Source organism: Mastigoproctus giganteus, chromosome 6 (genome assembly GCF_048544385.1).
Source record: "Mastigoproctus giganteus isolate SK-2022 chromosome 6, ASM4854438v1, whole genome shotgun sequence".
In the NCBI taxonomy this organism is placed as follows: domain Eukaryota; kingdom Metazoa; phylum Arthropoda; class Arachnida; order Uropygi; family Thelyphonidae; genus Mastigoproctus; species Mastigoproctus giganteus.
The window spans coordinates 174,894,915-174,915,753 of NC_143580.1; the positions used below are offsets into that span (position 1 = coordinate 174,894,915).

Below are 20,839 nucleotides of genomic sequence, written 5' to 3' on the forward strand. Positions count from 1 at the left end.
GAGGAAAAGAGGAAATGTCACTCAACCATGACAACGCAAAGACAAAACTTATCACCAACCAGCATTTCTCCTCTTTAAATGAAAGAAGATTAAAATAGAAAAACTTGATGATAGACTTGATGCAAGCACAACCTCAACAACCTGAACTGCAAATACAGGACTTGTCCCAGGAATGACCTACAACCCTAGAAGTTGACATCTCTTTAGAAAAAGTAGAACTCAAATAGAAGACCTACCATGGACTTGACCTCATTGCAGCTCTGCTGCCAACACCACAGGTTATACCTGTGCTCTCTCTTGCACGGTACTTTCTTTCCACTTCCCTGGGGAGGGAAGGAGATGGTTTCACTGTCTCTTCCCCTCCTCGCCCTCCTTTTCCTCCTGGTGGGACATGGGCCTGCCCCACTGACCACAGGGGTCATCTCCTCTATCGACCCCTTACTTCCTATTTCCTCCCCCTAGCCTTCAGTCTCTTCCCTACTCTGTTCACTTTCACAGCGTAACCCCACATCGTCTAAATTTAAATCTTTGACCTGGGTCACCGTCCCTACTGGCTCCATATTTCTGGCTTCCCCCCTGTCTTCAGTCTTCCCCCCCCTACTCTGCCTAAACACTAGCGAATGCCCCATACGATGTCAAAATTAAAAAAAAACAAAATTGTCAAAATTCCAAATTTAATATGCACATTGAAAGAAAAGAAAGAAAGCAACCTGCCAGTGTAGAGAGGACGATAAAAACTTAGCCAGTAATGATCAGCCTTATTTAGCATTTAATTTCAGTCTTGAGGCTGTTTTAATACTCCAAAGGAAAATACTGGCCAAATTTTTTACCTACATAAATTAGCCGTTTACAATTTAACAGTTCTTGATTTAGTAAATAAATTTGATGAATTTGAGGTATTGCTCAAAACATCAAAGGCAGATATTGTTGGGATATCAGAGACGTGGTGTCACACAGATATAAGGAATGCAGAACTGGAATTTGGGGAGTACAACGTCTACAGAAAGGATAGACTGGATAGGAAGGGAGGAGGGGTTATGCTATTAGTTAAGAAATACATAAAATCCAAGGAAGTGAAGCCAGTGGACATCGCGGGACAGTGCAGTGTTGAGTCAGTTTGGTGTGACATAAGCATTGCGAGATCAAAATTGAGAGTAGGAGTGTGCTATAGGCCTAATGACTCTGATGAGTATAATAAGAAACTGTACAGGGAAATAGAGTGGGCCAGTAAATCAGAGAGTCTTATAATGGGAGATTTTAATTTCCCAGATATTAACTGGAATTTGGGGGCTGGTCACTCACACACTAGCAAGGCTTTTGTGGATTTATTGGATGATTGTTTTCTACTTCAGCATGTTCGGGAGGCAACTAGAGGGGGGAATACTCTTGATCTGATTATCAGCAGTGATTCTTCATGCATAAGAATCTGCAGATAAATGAACCACTAGGTGGCAGTGATCACAGTGTGCTGAAGTGGGATTTACTCAAAGAGGTAACTACCATTAGGGGTAAAGGGAAGGGTTATTGCTTTCGTAAAGGCGACTACGATGGACTGAGACAGTATTTAAATTCTATACAGTGGGACCAACTGATGATGTTACCAACAGCAAATGCAAAATGGGAAGCATTCAAAGAACTTATCTTGGAAGCTACTAGGCTTTACATACCAACTAAGAAATATTGTTTAGGCCTAAATGTATGTCAGATGAACTAATGAGGCATATGGCAGAGAAGAAACATGCATGGGATACATACAAATTAACACATGACACAGAAGCCTATGATAGATACAAGTTGATCTGTAACCAAGTTACCAAGGAGGTTAGGCAGGCGAAGGCAGATTACAAGAAATCTTTGGCAAGGGATGCAAAGAAAAACAGCAAAGAGTTCTTTACTTATGTAAACTCTAGAAGGAAGGGGATGAATCAGATTGGTCCACTTGATATCGATGGGTCAACTGCTGATGATCCTGCTCAGGTAGCTAACAAACTAAATGAATATTTTGCATCGACATTCACACATGAGGAGTTATTTAGCGAGGTGAAAGCCAGAGGTGTATTCAACTCTAGCAGTAAGCTAGAGAATCTTGTAATAACTGAGAGTAAAGTGGAGGAGAAATTGTTGAAGATAAACACAAGAAAGGCACCCGGGGTGGATGGGATCTATTCAGTTATATTAAAGGAGGCAGCAGAGGAAGTAAGCAAACCCTTAGCCATAATTATGAGAGCTTCCTTGGACTCAGGTGAGGTACCCACAGAATGGAGATGTGCAAATGTGACCCCAATTCACAAAGGAGGATCAAAGGCTGACACAAGTAATTACAGACCTGTGAGTTTAACTTCTGTTCCAGGAAAATTAATGGGGGCACTAGTTAAAGAAGCACTGCAGGATCATTTAGACAAGACTTCAGTTATAGCTCGGACACAGCATGGTTTTGTTACGGGGAAAGTCTTGCCTGACCAATTTGATTGGATACAATGATGCAGTCACAAAGGAACTGGATGCAGGGAATAACTTTGATATTATATACTTGGATCTTAGAAAGGCTTTTGATACTGTTGCACATGGAAGACTGCTGCACAAATTGGAGCAGTGGCATTGGAGGCAAATTGCTGCTGTGGATAAAGGGGTGGCTGAGGGGGAGAAGACAGAGAGTGGTAATCAATGGACACTGCTTGTCGTGGACTAATGTTATTAGTGGAGTCCCTCAGGGCTCAGTGTTGGGTCCATTATTGTTTTCTGTATTTATAAATGATATTGATGATGGTATATCAAGCTTAATGTCGAAGTTTGCAGACGATACAAAGGTAGACAGGGTTGTCAAGGACACTACTGAGACTATGCTGCTGCAACAGGATCTGGAAAGGTTGAGCACATGGGCTGAGAGGTGGCAAATGAAGTTTAACATTGACAAATGTAATGTACTACACATGGGAAACAGCAACCCCCAGAGCAACGTATCAACTCTGTGGTACTACACTGACAGTGGTAGAGAATGAAAGGGACCTGGGGGTGGTTGTGCAGGCAGATATGAAGTTCTCTGAGCAGTGCAGATGGGCTGCAAGAGTAGCTCATGGTGTATTGTCAATGATATATACGAATTTTTCTAGCAGGGATATGGAGGTGATTATTCCCTTGTATAAAGCAATGGTCAGGCCACACCTAGAGTACTGTATACAGGTCTGGAGGCCTCATTTCAAGAAGGATGTAGAGCTGCTGGAACGAGTACAGAGAAGGGCAACAAGATTAGTGAATGGAACAAAGGGGTGCTCTTACGAAGAAAGGCTTAAGTTTTGCAAACTACAGTGTCTGGAGACTAGGCACCAGCAAGGTGATCTGATAGAGGTGTATAAAGCCTTGAATGGTTTGAGCATGCTCAATGCTGATGGGATTCTTCCTCTTGCTCAGAATAATCACCTGAGAGGGCATAAATTCAAATTGAGGAAAGACAGATGTAGGACAGACATGCGGAAATTTGCCTTTAGCCAGCGGGTGGTTGGTTGGTGGAACAGACTTCCATCCCTTGTCGTGGAAGTTGATAGCCTAAATAAGTTTAAGGCTCAGCTGGACAAGTATTTTGAACGAACAGAAGGGTGAAGTGGAAGTGATTTTTTTTTTTTTTTTTTGGCTGATGCTGCATAAGCTTGCTTTCTTGCATCAAATGCCTCTACTGATGCTAATGCTAATTTGCATTTCCATGGGAGTCACTGTTACTTATGGGATGAAACCCAAGGAAGGAGAGGCACTAATTAAATTGCAACATATTTGCTTGAATACATTAGGGACAAAACTAATAATAAACAAATTATGTTGGTTAGAATGATGTCTGATTCTTGTGGGGGTCACACGAATACACTTATGGCTTTGCTGTGTGTGTACTTGTTAAAAATTATCACCAGTTTAAAAACTGTTAGACACATTTTTTTTGAGCTAGGTCATTTAGAAATAGTGTGACTCAATGCACTCTAAAGTTGAGAGAAAAGCCATGTATGTACCCATCTATGTCCTTGAGAGATGGGTCAAAATAATTGGAGACACAATATTAAAACCTACACATTCTGTGTAAATATCATGCAATACAATGACTTTTACGATTTTACTTTTCTTGCCAAACAATGCACTGTTCCTTGGAGAAAAGTCTGCTGCCTTGAATTCCAAAAAGGACAGGACGGGCTTGTCACAATGTGTTACAAAGCAAACTACACAGATGAATTTATATCAGTAAACCAAAAAAAGACCTAAAGGAAGACTCAGCAATGAGCAACATAACCTTCCCAAAATTTATAATGAGGAACTTAATATATCTCAAACAAAGCTTAAAGATTTAATGAAAATGTGCCAAGATTTGACATTATTGAAGGAGTATCACAAATTCTATTTAAATTTAAAAGCATCAGTAGAATTAGGGGATAATTTACCGGCACCAGAAGTGAAGAATATGAATATGAAGAAGATATTGAAAATTTAGCCGAGTGATCAGGAGCGGGAGTGCAGTAGCACACGCTCTTTGAGTAGACCAGGGTTCAAGCCCCTGATTGCTAAATATGGTCGATCTGCCAACTCGCAGTGGACCAGAATGGCAGATTATGGTCCATTCCCTCAGCATGAATTGCTGAGGAGGCTTCCACCCTGCAATGGTTTGATAATGGCTGTAGTTTATCTTTTTTTTTTTTTTTTATATGTTACTCTAATCTCGTTTTATTAATAAAGTATTCATTTCTGACCAACAAAAATGTTCAAAATTTTTTTTTCACCTTTTCAATTCTTTATGAATCTGACAAAATTTCAAACTTCACAACGCCAAAACTGCGAAAGTACTTTTTAAGCTCCTACATAATGGCAATTTTAAATTACCAATATAGATTAAAAACAGCATCTTTAGAAAGTACTTATAAAACAACATTTAGTTAAAAAACTTAAAAACTTGATTTTTCCAATGTCAAAGCGTCTTTAAATGCATTTTTCTGAAAGCTATCTTTTTGACAGATTTGTGTTTTGGCATGGGATCGACAATATGAAATGTTTTCTTTTGATGACAAGCTCATTTTTCTGTTACCAGTTTATTAAATATACAAGTCATGAATTATCACAATTTGCTTATTATATTAATCCCAACAGAAACATAAAATGTGTAACCTTTCAATTGTTATTAAAATAGAGGAGGAAATAAGTAAAGTAGATTAAAAAACTGTTGAATGCATACCACAAGCCAAGATACATGCTGTTATTTGTTTATTTTATTAAATCACAGAAGATCCATGAAATACGGGCAGCATTTCAATTTTTATTAATAATGAATATGTTCAATGAATATTACATTGTGAGGTATGTGCAGTGATGTGAAAACAATTATTTTAATTTATTATTAGTTAATTTGAAATTAACTGGCAATAACATAATTAGTTACTGTTCACTTCTATTAATCACAGAAAAAAATACAGTTAACTGCACTATAAAATTTATGAATATATGTTAATTTTTGCTTTTTTATAAGGCTGTTACAAAATTGTACTGATATGGGCTAGTAAATATGGAACCAACACTACTGAACTGCTAAATAAAATGGAATATTGCAAACAACCCCAGGGGGTCAATGTCTGGTGAGTATGGGCTTGGTACACCCAGAGTCCTGAGCTGGATATCATCATTCTTCTCTTTCTTGGTGATTCCCTTCTACTTTTGGCGCGCTCTCTCTCTCTCTCTCTCTCTCTCTCTCTCTCTCTCTCTCTCTCTCTCTCTCTCTCTCTCTCTCAGGGTGTAACTCAGAAATTTTTTTTTTTTGGCTGGTGCAGCATAAGCCTCAGGCTTCCTTGCACCATATGGCTAATAATAATAATAAACAGGAAAACAGGTTACTTCATAAAGCAAATTTTTCACACAAGACTATATGTGGGCACGCCATTGAGTTTATTAATAATTTACTAATTTCAGTAAAGTTTTCTTATTTGGAAAATCCTAGGTTTTTTAATTTTCCTCTTTTAAATAAAAGACTTATTTTTGGTTTTGAATTACACAGCTTAAAATATCTTAAGAAATTTTATAATGTAAAATGAATTCTATGATTACCTATTAAACATTGTGTTCAGCCATCCCCATAATGACCTTCTACTAGAATATACATTCATCAATTTCAGTAAATTACAGGTAACCTATTTAAATAAAAAAAAAACCTATGAATTTCATAAAACATTTAAGTAGCTTATTCAATGCATCAGTAGCTACTGAATATAAAAATCACTAAAATGCAATTGAAAAAATAGCAATCATGGTTCATAAATAATGATGGTTGTTCAAATAGAATTAATTCTTCTGAAATTTAATGTAAATATTATAGAATTCAAAAAATTATGGAACTGATATTAGTAGTAACAGTGGCAAATTAGTAGTAATGGTAGCTTTTCATACTGTTCCACATGGAAGACTGCTGTTCAAATTGGAGCAGTATGGCATTGGGGGCAAATTGCTGCTATGGATTAAGGGATGGTTGAATGGGAGAAGACAAAGGGTGGTAATCAATGGACACGGCTCTTTGTGGAATAATGTTATTAGTGGAGTTCCCCAGGGTTCAGAGTTGGATCCACTGTTTTCTGTATTTATTAATGAAGGTATATCACGCTTAATATCTAAGTTTGCAGATGATACGAATGTTGGCAGGGTTGTTAATGACACTAATGACAGTACACTATTGCAACAGTACTGCATGTGGGTACAGTAATCCCAAAGTAGTAGTAGTGGCAAGTGTATGAGCTTATGCAGCATCAGGCAAAAAACAAATCACACCATTCCCTCCAAATGCTTGTCCAGTTCCTCCTTAAATTTATTTAACCTATCAACTTCCACAACAACAGATGTAAGTTTGTTTCAGCAATTAACCACCCACTGGCTAAAGGCAAATTTCCACATATCTATTCTACATCTGTCTTTTCTTAATTTGAATATATGCCCCCTTAGGTTCATAATCTGAACAAGTGAAAGGATCCCATCAGAATTCAGCATGCTGAACCAATTCAAGGCCTTATACACGTCAATCAGATCACCACGCAGGTGCCTACTCTTCAGCCACTGAAATTTGCAGAACTTAAGCCTCTCTTGGTAAGAGGATCCCTTCATTCCCCTCACCAATCTTGTTGCCCTTCCCTGTACACACTCAAGCAAATCTAATTCCTTCCTAAAACGAGGCCTCCAGACCTGTACACAGTACTCAAGGTGTGGCCTGACCATTGCCTTATATAGACGGACAATCACCTCCTTTTCCCTGCTAGCAAAATTCCTATATATCATTGACAAAACCCCATGACCTTCTGTGGCAGCCTATCTGCATTGTTCAGAAAACTTCATATCTGACTGCACAATTACTCCCAGGTATTTTTCATTTTCTATCACCTTAAGTGTAGTACCACACAGTTGGTACGTTTCTCTGAGGTTACTTCTACCCATACGCAGTACTTTGCATTTGTCAAGGATAAACTTCAGTTGCCACTTCTTAGCCCATCTGCCGAAATTTTCTAGATCCTGTTGCAGTAGCTCGAGGCGCCTCCGTAGCCAGGTGGGCAGGAGCAGCAGTGCGTAGCACACGCTTCTTGATTAGACCAGGGTTCGAGGCCGTGACCACCAAATACGGAGGATGCGGAAAGGTCAGGGAATGATCACTGCATATCCTGGAGCAATATGGCCTTAGTTGCTAATGCTCCTAAAAACCAAATAACATAAAAATAACAACAGCAGTAGCATACTACCATTATTGTCATTAACAACCCTGCCAACCTTTGTATCATCTGCAAACTTCGACACTAAGCCTGATATACCTTCATCAATATCATTGATAAATATACAAAACAACAATGGACCAAACACTGAACCCTGTGGGACTCCACTAATAACATTAGTCCACAAAGAGCAGCACCCATTGATTACCATCCTCTGTCTTCTCCCACTCAACCATCCTTTTATCCATTGTAGCAACTTACCCTTAATACCATTCTACTCCAATTTGTACAATAGTCTTCCATGTGCAACAGTGTCAAAAGCTTTCCTGAAATCCAAATATATGATATCAAAATTATTTTTTGCATCCAGTTCCTTTGTAACCACATCATAATACTATCAAATTTGTCAGACAAGACTTTCCCCTAACAAACCCATGCTGTGTCTGAATTATTGCTGCAGTCTTGTCTAGATGATCCTGCAATGCATCTTTAACCAGTGACTCTATTATTTTACCCGGAACAGAAGTTACACTAAATGGTCTGTAATTACTTATGTCACCCTTCGATCCCCCTTTGTGAATTTGGGATACATTTGCACATCTCCAGTCCGTGTGGACCTCATCTTAGTCCAAGGATTCTCTCATAATTATGGCTAAGGGTGTGCTTAGATGCTTTGCCACCTCCTTTAATATAACTGGATAGATCCCATCCACCCCAGGTGCCTTTCTTATGTTTAACTTCAACAATTTCTCCTCCACTTTGCTCTCAGTTTTTACAAAATCATTAAGCACCCTGCTACAATTTGATAACCTTCTTCCATTTTCAAACCTTAATAACTCCTCATGTGTGAATGTATATGAAAAATACTCATTCAGTCTGTTTGCTATCTGAGCAGGATCATCAACAGTCAAACCATCGATATCAAGTGGACCAATCAGACTCATCCCCTTCCTTTTAGAGTTTATATAAGTAAAGAAACCCTTGCTGTTTTTCTTAGCATCCTTTCCCAAAAATTTTTCGTACTCTGCCTTCACCTGCCTAACCTCCTTTGTGACTTGATTACAGACTAGCTTATATCTGCCATAGGCTTCTGAGTCGCTTGATAATTTATATGCATCCCATGCGTTTTTTTTCGTCTCTGTCACAAGTCTCATTAGTTCATTTGATAACCATTTAGGCCTAAACCTTGAACAATATTGCTTTATAGGTATGAAACTTTTAGTAGGTTCCACGATTAATTTCTTGAATGCTTACCACTTAGAATTTACTGTTGGTAACATCGTCAGTTGATCCCACTGTACAGAATTTAAAAAATGTCTGAGACCACTGTACTCACCTTCACGGAAGCAAAAACCCTTTCCTTTACCGCTGATGGTAATTATATCTTTTAAGTAAATCCCACATCAGTACACTGTAACCACTGCCACCTAGTGGTTCCTTTATCTGCAAATTCTTAATACACAAATGATCACTGCTGATAACCAGATCAAGAGTATTACCCTGTCTGGTTGCCTCTCGAACATGCGACTGCAGAAAACACTCATCCAATAAATCCACAAAAGTATTACTAGTGTGTGGGTGACCAACCCACAAGTTCCAGTCAATATCTGGGAAGTTAAAATCCCCCATTATAAGACATTCTGATTTACTAGCCCACTCTATTTCTCTGTGCAATTGTTCATTGAACTCATTCGAGTCATTAGGCCTATAACACACTCCTACTCTTATTTTTGCTTTCGCATGCTTATGTCACACCAAACTGACTCAACAATGCACTGTTCATCTATATCAACTAGATGCACTTCTTTTGATTTTATGTTTTTCTTAATTAACAGCATGACACCTCCTCCCTTCCTATCCTTTCTGTACACATTGTACTCCCCAAATTACAATTCTGCATTCCTAATATCAGTGTGACACCACGTCTCTGATATCCCAACAATATCCGCCTTTGACGTCTTGACCAACACTTCAAATTCATCAAATTTATTTACTATACTTCTAGCATTCGTATACATGCAAGCATACATGCAAATATTCCTAGTTACCCTGACACATCCCATATACCCACCTGTTTCACGACGACTGCCATCAGTCCCTGAAACCCCCAGCACCCCTCGTTCCAGGTCACTACTTATTCTAATAGAAGTTGTGAAAGAATCACCTTCACCTCTGCCTCCGGCTACTTTTAACCTTTTTGTCTGTGAATCCCCCCCCCCAAGCTTGAGGTATTGCTCAAAACATCAAAGGCAGATATTGTTGGGATATCAGAGACGTGGTGTCACACAAATATAAGGAATGCGGAACTGGAATTTGGGGAATACAATGTGTATAAAAGGATAGACAGGGCAGGAGGTGAGGAGGGGTTATGCTATTAGTTAAGAAACACATAAAGTCCAAGGAAGTGAAGCCAGTCGACATCGATGGACAGGGCAGGGCAGTGTCGAGTCAGTTTGGTGTAACATAAGCATAGGGAAATCAAAATTGACAGTAGGAGTGTGCTATAGGCCTAATGACTCTGATGAGTATAATAAGATATTGTACAGGGAAATAGAGTGGGCCAGTAAATCAGAGAGTCTTATAATGGGGGATTTTAATTTCCCAGATATTGACTCGAATTTGTGTATTGGTCACTCGCACACTAGCAAGGCTTTTGTGGATTTATTGGATGATTGTTTTCTACATCAGCATGTTCGCGAGGCAACAAGAGGGAGCAATACTCTTGATCTGATTATCAGTAGTGATTCTTCATGCATTAAGAATCTGCAGATAAATGAACCACTAGGTTGCAGTGATCACAGTGTGTTGAAGTGGGATTTACTCAAGGAGGTAACTACCATCAGAGGTAAAGGGAAGGGTTTTTGTTTTCGTAAAAGCGTCTATGATGGTCTGAGACAGTATTTAAATTCTATACAGTGGGACCAACTGATGATGTTACCAACAGCAAACTCAAAATGGGAAGCTAATCTTGGAGGCTACCAGGCTTTACATACCAACTAAGAAATATTGTTCAAGGTTTAGAACTAAATGGTTGTCAGATGAACTAATGAGACATGTGGCAGAGAAGAAAGATGCATGGGATAGATACAAATTAATGGGTGACATGGAAGCCTATGATAGATATAAGTTGGTCTGTAACCAAGTCACAAAGGAGATTAGGCAGGCAAAGGCAGACTACGAAAATTCCTTGGTAAAGGATGCAAAGAAAAACAGAAAAGAGTTCTTTACCTATTTAAACTCAAGAAGAAAAGCGATGAATCAGATTGGTCCACTGGATATTGATGGTCCAACAGTTGAGGATCCTGCTCAGGTGGCTAACAATCTAAAGTATTTTGCATCTACATTCACACATGAGGAGTTATTCAGGAAGGAGAATGATGTAGGTAAAGTAAACATTGGCAGTGAGCTGTATGATTTTGTAATAACTGAGAGGAAAGTGGAGGAGAGATTGTTGAGGATAAACATAAAAAAGGCACCTGGGGTGGATGGGATCTATCCACCCCAGGTGCTTATGAGAGTTTCTTTGGACTCAGGGGAGGTACCCATAGACTGGAGATGTGCAAATGTAATCCCAATTCACAAAGGAGGATCAAAGGCTGACACAAGTAATTATAGACCTGTTAGTTTAACTTCTGTTCCAGGTAAATTAATGGAGGCACTGGTTAAAGAAGCACTGCAGGATCATCTAGACAAGAATTCAGTTATAGCTCAGACGCAGCATGGTTTTGTTAAGGGCAGGTCTTGCCTGACCAATTTGATTGGATACTATGATGTAGTCACAAAAGAACTGTATGCAGGGAATAACTTTGATATTATATATTTGGATCTTAGAAAAGCTTTTGATACTGTTGCACATGGAAGACTGCTGCACAAATTGGAGCAGTGTGGCATTGGAGGCAAATTGCTGCTATGGATAAGGGGATGGTTGAGTGGCAGTTGATGGTTCAATGGACACTGCTCAACGTGGACTAATGTTATTAGTGGAGTTCCTCAGGGTTCAGTGTTGGGTCCGTTGTTGTTTTCGGTGTTTATGAATGATATTGACGATGGTATATCAAGCTTAATGTCCAAGTTTGCAGATGATACAAAGGTTGGCAGGGTTGTTAAGGACACTACTGATGCTATGCTGCTGCAACAGGATCTGGAAAGGTTGAACAGATGGGCTGAGAGGTGGCAAATGAAGTTTAACATTGACAAATGTAAAGTACTACATATGGGAAACAGTAACCCCCAGAGCAACATATCAACTCTGTGGTACTACACTGACAGTGGTGGAGAATGAAAAGGACCTGGGGGTAATTGTGCAGGCAGATATGAAGTTCTCTGAGCAGTGCAGACGAGCTGCAAGAGTAGCTCATGGTGTCTTGTCAATGATATACAGCAATTTTTCTAGCAGGGATAAGGAGGTGATTATTCCCTTGTATAAGGCAATGGTTAGGCCACATATTGAGTACTGTATACAGGTCTGGAGGCCTCATTTCAAGAAGGATGTAGAGCTGCTGGAACGGGTACAGAGAAGGGCAACAAGATTAGTGAATGGAACAAAGGGTTGCTCTTACGAAGAAAGGCTTAAGTTTTGCAAATTACAGAGTCTGGAGACTAGGCACCGGCGAGGTGATCTGATAGAGGTGTATAAGGCTTTGAATGGTTTGAGCATGCTCAAAGCCAATGGGATTCTTCATCTTGCTCAAAATAATCACCTCAGAGGGCATAAATTCAAATTGAGGAAGGACGGATGTCGGATAGATGTGCGGAAATTTGCCTTTGGCCAGCGGGTGGTTGGTTGGTGGAACCGACTTCCGTCACTTGTTGTTGAAGTTGATAGCCTAAAGAAATTTAAGGCTCAACTGGACAGGTATTTCGAACGAACGGATGGGTGAAATGGGAGTGGTGTGTTTTTTTTTTTTTTTTTTGGCTGATGCTGAATAAGGTTGCTTTCTTGCATCATATGCCTCTATTAATGCTAAGCTAGCAGTTTTCCAACCCACCTAACACTGCCTCGATAGAATCAGCAAATATTCTTGCACCCTTTCTATTTAAGTGTATCCCATCCCTGTAGAAGCAGTCTCTCCTGTTAACAAGAACAGACCACGCTGAAAAAAATTGTACTCCTTGAGCCTTGCACATTTCCTCCAGGGCCGAATTGATTGACAAGCCTCTCATCACGTACTACCTCCTATCATGTCTGGGCAGAACTACAGACACTTTCAAATTTAGCCCTAACTCACGACGTTTTTGTAATACTGACCTGTACTTGTTAAGTAAATCCACAGATCTCCTACTCTTAATGTCATTGGTGCCAACGTTTACAACAATATCAACCTTTTGTGCCCTTAAAAGATGATATATGCTTTACGTCATCAACTTTTGCCCCTAGCAGACATACCCTGGTCCTGTGCCACTATGCTTTTTACACAATATATTCCCTGTCTCCCTGACAATAGAGTCTCCAACAATAACTAGTTCCTTTGGGACAAGCATTCTGCCTTGGAGATTGCCGCTGTGTTGCCTGATGCCCAGGAGTGAACTGCCAAACTCAATGCCAGAGTTAGGCAGCTCTCAGCTGCCCAACTCTGGCATTGAGTTTGGCAGCTGAGAGCTTGACGGGCCCCCTCATATTAATTTCTTCGAGGGCATCTACCCTACACCTCAAGCTCTCATAGATGCCCAGTAGAACGCTGAGTTGATGCCTAATTTCTAGACACACTCTGCACCTGGCACACACAAAAACATCCTCCTTGGCTAGATCATGTTCTGTTCCAGAGAGCTCGGCAAACATTGCACAAGTTGCACATTTTTTTAGGCTGTGTTGTGTTGGAGAATCGCCCCCCCTCAGTTCTCCCCCAAGTCACAGCACTACTGCCACTTTGTGCCCGTTGCTTTGCTGCTCTAGTCTGGGGCATGATATTTTAAATTAATAAGATCAATAAATTTAATTAATTAATTGTCAATTAATTAATTAATTGTCTATCTAATAGAATCCTAAATACAGTGATGCTATATAATTATACGTTAGAGCTACCTAGTTACCACAATTAAAAATTTGAATTCCCTACTACTCTATACAAAAACAATAGCTGCAAGATTCGAACGAAATAACGGTTTTACGTATATTAAGTAGTAATCTACAAAAACTCTTTATCTAAATTAAAAATAACCAGCGTAACTATAACTATAAGACTATGTATAAAGTACAATTTAAAATAACAATTAGGTAAATAAAAAGGCAAATACTTATCGCTTTTTTGGAGCCTGTAATTCACAGCTGTAATTTTTAAAGAGAGTCAGCGCCCTCTTAACTGAGAGAAAAGTGGTGGAGAAATTGTTGAAGATTAACATAAAAAAAGAGCACCTGGGGTTGATGAGAACAATCCAATTATATTAAAGAAAGCAGGTAAACAAACCCTCAGCCATAATTATGAGATTATCTTTGGATTCAGAAGAATTCCCTATGGATTGGAGATGTGCAAATGAATCCCCAATTCACAAAGGAGGCTCAAAGAGTAACATGAGTAATTACAGACCTGTTAGGGTAACTTCTGTTCTGAGGAAAATAGTGGCATCACTGGCCAAAGAAGTAATGCACAACCATCTAGACAGGCATGTAGTTATACTTCAGTCACATCGTGGGTTGACAGGAGACCTTGTCTGACCAATTTGATCGGATACTATGATGCTATAACAAAGGAACTGGATGCAAAAAATAATTTTGATATTGAATACTTGGATTTCAGGAAAGCTTTTGATACCATTGCACATAAAAGACTGCTGTGCAAATTGGAGCCGTAAGGGCAAGTTATTGCTCTGTATAAAAGGATTGTTGAGTGGGAGAAGACAATGGTTTTTAATGGATACTTCTATTTGTGGACTGATGTTATCTGTGGAGTCCCTTTGATTAGTGCTGTGTCCATTGTTGTTTTCAATATTTATTAATGATATTGGTACTTTATCAGGCTTAAAGTCTAAGTTTGCTGAGGATACAAAAGTTATTATTATTATTATTATTAAACATACAGTACAAGGAAAGCTGAGGCTTATGCTGTACTGAGAGAGAGAGAGAGAGAGAGAGAAGTAAAAGGGAATCACCAAGAAAGAGAAGAATGATGATATCCAGCTCAGGACCCTGGGTGTGCCAAGTCCACACTCACCAGATGTGAGCCCCTGGGGTTAATTTTGGCAGGTGGTTAATGACCGTAATTAGGGTAAGCTTTCAACCAGATCTAAAAACATTTGGCAGGTGAAGTTTTATATTGACAAATGCAAGGTACTTCTTGTGGATAGCAGTAATCCCAGATTAATGTTATAAACCGTGTGGTACTACACTGTGTAGCAGAAAATGAATAAAGCCTATAGGCTTTATTCATTTTCCGGCACAATCACCAGGTTAGTGGTGATTGTGCCGGAGTATAAACAAGAATATTATTTAACCCCTGGCATGATGCCGTGAAGGGTATTGTAGAGCTACGTGTACCAGTGAACCTTACAATAAAGATCTTATTTATACAAAGTCAATATACACCATATACAATGGAATATCATATGTTACAGCCGATTTGCATTTAAGCAAAGCTGGGATGACAAAGATTTGTATATTTCTAACACCTTTGTTGTTATATTTTCTTGTTTGCTCACCATTGGATAGTTACATTGATTGATTTGTATTAATATTATTACAGATATTCATTTTTTTGTATTATTTCTTATCATTATATTTTTTATTTTCTTTGTTTAATGAGATATTTATAGTTAATATATACTTATTTTTTTATTTTATTATTATTAAATTAATCATTTATTCTTATTTTCTAATTACTTGATTGTAAAACCTTTGCAATTCTTTTTTGATATTGATATCTTCAGCTAGAATATCAATGTTGGATTCATTTAGCAATCTTGCAATTCTATTGAAATAGTGGAATTTAAGATTATCAGTTCTGAATGGCTCTAGTGCCAGCAGATTGTGCCTTCTCAAGGCTCTTGGAAGGCAGCTAAAATTGATGAGGTAGAGCAGTTCGGGGGCATCCAGCATTCCAGCCACGAGATACATCAGGAATTTGCAGTCAGCCACAGCCCTTCTTTGAGAGAGTGGTACCATCCCGAAGTGAGTGCACCATCCATAATAAGATTTTGTGTCCATTTCCAACCTAGACTTGTACACTAGGAATCTGCCTATGGATTTCTAAATATGTTCCAGTCATTTTATGAGAATTTTGGTGTGAGGATTCCAGTTCTGTGAGGCATATACTTCTCAGCCCATCTGCCTAATTTTTCTAGAACTTGTTGCAGTAGCATATCATGATTCCTGTCATTAACCACCCTGCTAAACTTCATATCATCTGCAAGCTTAGACATTAAGCCTGATATGCCTTCATCAATATCATTAATAAATATTGAAAACAATTGACCCAGCACTGATCCCTGTGAAATTCCACTAATAACATTTGTTAAGAGCAGTGCTAATTGATAACCATTCTCTGTCTTCTCTCACTCAACCACCTTTTTATAAATAGCAGTAGCCTGCCCCTAATGTCCCCTGCTCCCATTTGAACAGCAGTCATTTATGTAGAATAGCATCAAAAGCTTTTCTGATATCTAAATATATAATGTCAAAATTATTTTTGACAATCCAATCCTTTTACTGTGTCATAGTATCCAATCAGATTGCTCATATAAGACTGTCCCTAACAAATCCAAACTGTGACGTGAATAAAATGCATTCCTGTCTAGATGGTGCTATTTTACTTCTTTATATGCGCCCAAACATCCTGTAATCTTTTTATATGAAGTAATTTGATACTGGCCAAACTTTTGTGGCAATTTAACTCCAGTTTACCTTTAGTCCTGTTGCCTTAAACTATCAGCTTTTCAGTCTCATTCTTCTTTGTAAATGTGTATTATTCCCCACTCACACATTCATTATTTATACAATTTTACCACTTAGTTTGTTCTGTCTTCCAATTCTCAACATTATTCTTCACTTTCAACTGCCAAGTTATATAAAAAAAAAAAATATATATATATATATATATATGTTATATAGGTAGCTCTTATTTAGGAGATGAACATGTTCTTAGAAAAGATAACTTAAATTGAAACTTTTTCCACAGAAATAATTGGTATAAACTGGCATAAGAGGCTAATACTACATATTCATAATTTTATACATTATGGGTTTATCTGCACTGTGTCAGTATTTGGCTGGCTTACAACTAGTGGTGTTGGCAGTATTAAGTTGGAAAGTGACAATCACCACAACCCCATCTCCTGGTCTACTGATTGTAATAGTGAAGTTATATTTAGCAGCAAATACACACTCAAAACTTTATGAACTTAACTGAACATCCTCAGACATCATATTTTACCACAGGGAGCTCACATCTGGTGAGTACGGGCTTGGCACACCTAGGGTCCTGAGCTGGATATCATCATTCTTCTTTTTCTTGGTGATTCCCTTCTGCTTCTCTCTCTCTCTCTCTGAGTAACACAGAATTTTTTTTTTTTTTTTTTTGGCTAGTGCAGCATAAAGCCTCAGGCTTCTTTGCACCATATGGCTAATAATAATAAAAATAATAATATACAAGTTTTCACTGTCCAAGTTTATCTCTGCACAGCCATTCCTAACAAGTAACGGGAAGTCATCCAATCCAAATATAAAGTAAACAGTGTCTTTAATACAGCCCATAACCTAATCTCTTCCATTTACAATTCTGGCAGCATTTGATGGTGTCAAACTAAAGGCACCTTCTTTCATTATGTCAATACTGAAGACAGCAGCAAAGCAAAAGGCTCAAGCTAATGGGAGTGCTGTGGCTTAGGGGAAAACTGAGGGGGGGGAGTGGTTGTCCCCTGAATCACAGCCGTTTGAAATGTACTGCTTGTTTAATGTTTATGGATAAATCAGAAACAGGACATGATATTGCCAAGGGGAATGTCTTTGTGTGTGGTGTGATGTAAGGAGTGTGGGGAAATCAGGCATCAACTCAGCATTGTTATAGGCCTTTATGAGAACTTGAATAGCAGGATGGATGCCCTCGAATGATTTAAATTTGTAGGCTCATCAAGCTGTCAACTGCCAACAATCAATACCAGAGCTTGCAATTGATCATCAGGCAACACAGTGACAACCATCAAGGCAGAATGTGCTGGTCCCGCAGTAACTAGTTGTTGCTGGTGACTTTATTGTCAGGGAAACAGGGAACATATTGTGCAAAAAGGATAGGTGGAACAGGACCAGGGTATGCCTGCAAGGGGCAAAGGTTGATGACATTGTAGAGCAGATATCATCTTTTAAGGGCACAAAAGATGTATTGTTGCATAGTTGGCACTGAAGATATTAAGAGTAGAAGACTGGCAGAATTACTTAACAAGTACAGGTCAATGTTGAAAAAAAGCCGTGAATTAGGGTTAGATTTGAAAGTGTCTGCAATTCTGCCCAGACACGATAGGAGGCAGTATATGATGAGAGCCTTGTCGATCAATTCGGCGCTGGAGAGATTGTGCAAGGCTAAAGGAGTAGAATTTTTCTCAGCCTGGTCTGTGCTTGTTAACAGGAGGGACTGCTTCTACAGGGTCGGGATACACTTAAATAGAAAGGATGCAAGAATATTTGCTGTTGCTATCGAGGCAGCGTTAGGTGCATCGGAAAACTGCTACTTTGGGGGGATACATGGACTAATAGATACTACATATTCATAATTTTACACATTATGGGTTTATCTGCCTTGTACCATTGTATGGCTGGCTTACAACTAGTGGGGTTGGTAGTATTAAGTTGGAAAGTGGCAATCACCACAACCCCATCTCCTGGTTTACTGATTGTAATAGTGAAGTAGCCACTGGCAGAGGTGAAAGTGATCCTTGAACTGCTTCTGTTGGAATGAGCAGCAGCCTGGAAGGTGCAGGGGATTCCAGAGACTGCTGGGTGTCGTTGCGGAACAAGTAAATACATGGAATGTGTTAGGGTGGCTAAGAGTGGGAACAGGTGCATGTATACTTGCATGTACACCAATGCTAGGAGTTTGGTACATAAAATTGATGAATTTGAGGTGTTGGTCAAAACATCAAAGGCAGATATCGTTGGAATATCAAAGACGTGGTGTCACACAGATATAAGGAATGCAGAGCTGGAATTTGGGGAGTACAATGTATACAGGAAGGGAGGAGGGGCTATGCTATTAGTTAAAAAACAAAATCCAAGGAAGTACAGCCAGTCAGCATGGCTGGACAGTGCAGTATCGAGTCAGTTTGGTGTGACATTTGCACTGGGAAACGGGTCATTCCATGTCAAGTGGCCTAGGAGTCCCTGCGCGACATCTTCAATTTTGTTGAAACTTAGTGTGGACGTTTAAACAGGTTTCAAATGCAGCTGTGCAAAATTTCAGTTCAAAATATAGTATGCTTGAGGACCAACACCTTTTTTTGTGGAGGTCACTTGTGTTAAGGCAGAATAAATCACAAAAAATTTTCAAAGTTTTACGTGTTACTTTTGCACAACATTGAGAGGTAGTGCTCTGAAACTTGGTATACCTAGTTAAATTTTGGCAGAGAATGCAAAACTTTTGGCGTCCAGGCTCATAAACATTCAAATTTTTTACAATGCAGTCTAAAACTGGCACCAAAAATTTGTTGCAACAAATTTAAGCAAGACGTTTGAAAGTCATACTTTTGAAATAAAAACCTTTGGTACCTTATTCTTTGGACATTACACTTGCCAACTGCATAAATTCAGCCTAACTAAATATCAGCTCTTATACTTGTTTTCTGACTGAGATATTTTCCTTCAAAGATTGACTCAAAATTTGAAGTCAAATTTTACCTATATTAAGAGGCAAATATCTTCTTAATGTGGGACACCTTAAATTCTTTCGTTTTTACCAACACTGGAAAGACAGAGTTTCAGCTACAAGGATCATGGTTTATCTGTTTTGTGTCTTTGCACTTAAGGCCTTAAAATTAAGTGGTTTTCAAGTAGTTTTATGTGCTGTATTGTTATTTTGTGAGATCTTTTTTGTAGCAGAACACTTCCTTAATCCTGCCTAATGTTTAGAATAATCTAGAAATAGAGTACATTCTAGAATTCTGGAATATTCTAGAAGAATACCCAAGAAATTATAGAACATTCTAGAATTCTGGAATATCTGGAAGAATACCCAAGAATTATAGAACATTCTAGAATTCTGGAATATCTACAATTCTGGAATATTCTAGAATTCTAGATATTCCAGTGATGATTCTGCAGCTCAATGCAAGAATTTCAAGAATTTTATTAACTTGTGTCATCATCAGGATTTTGATATCAGTGCTGAATGGAATTTCTTTGGCACTAGCCCATGGCAAGTCACCATGTGATGAAACTGGTGGAACAATAAAATGATTGGCAGCACGTGAAAGTCTCCATGCCCAATTGAAAACCAAATCCTGACACCAAGAAACATTAGTATAGGCATATGATGCAAGAAAGCAAGCTTATGCAGCATCAGCCAAAAAAAAAAACACTTCCACTTCACCCCTCCATTCGTTCGAAATACCTGTCCAGCTGAGCCTTAAATTTATTTAGGCTATCAACTTCCACAACAGGATGGAAGTCTGTTCCACCAACCAACTACCTGCTGGCTAAAGGCAAAATTTCCACACATCTATCCTACATCTGTCTTTCCTCAATTTGAATTTATGCACCTCTCAGGTGATTATTCTGAGCAAGAGGAAGAATCCATCAGCATTGAGCATGCTTAAACCATTCAAGGCTTTATACACCTCAATCAGATCACCTCGCCGGTGCCTAGTCTCCAGACACTGTAATTTGCAAACTTAAGCCTTTCTTTGTAAGAACAACCTTTTGTTCCATTCACTAATCTTGTTGCCATTCTCTGTACTCGTTCCAGCATCTCTACATCCTTCTTGAAATGAGGCCTCCAGACCTGTATACAGTACTCAAGGTGTGGCCTGACCACTGCCTTATACAAGGGAATAATCACCTCCTTATCTCTTACATATTTGAATTTTGTGACAAGCATGTGACTGGAATAATTCTGTTTTGTTTCTAAAGGGGAATTGAGTAAGTAAGGCCATTTCAAGAGGAAATATTCATAGATAGCCCATGCTATTGCTGGAACAAGAGAAAATCATCACTTCAT

At 38.8% G+C, this 20,839-nt stretch overlaps 1 protein-coding gene across 4 annotated transcripts in view; it reads right to left on the bottom strand.

Annotated features, from left to right (window-relative positions):
• LOC150084764 (ATP synthase subunit s, mitochondrial) overlaps nt 1-20,839 on the bottom strand; it is a 104,571-nt gene that overhangs the window by 74,921 nt on the left and 8,811 nt on the right. For all 4 annotated transcript variants that reach the window (XM_090375521.1, XM_090375518.1, XM_090375517.1 and 1 more), the window contains exon 2: nt 6,067-6,149. In XM_090375521.1, coding sequence (XP_090231647.1) covers nt 6,067-6,125 — 59 coding nt within the window. In that variant the 5' untranslated portion in view covers nt 6,126-6,149. The remainder of the gene's footprint in view (nt 1-6,066; nt 6,150-20,839) is intronic.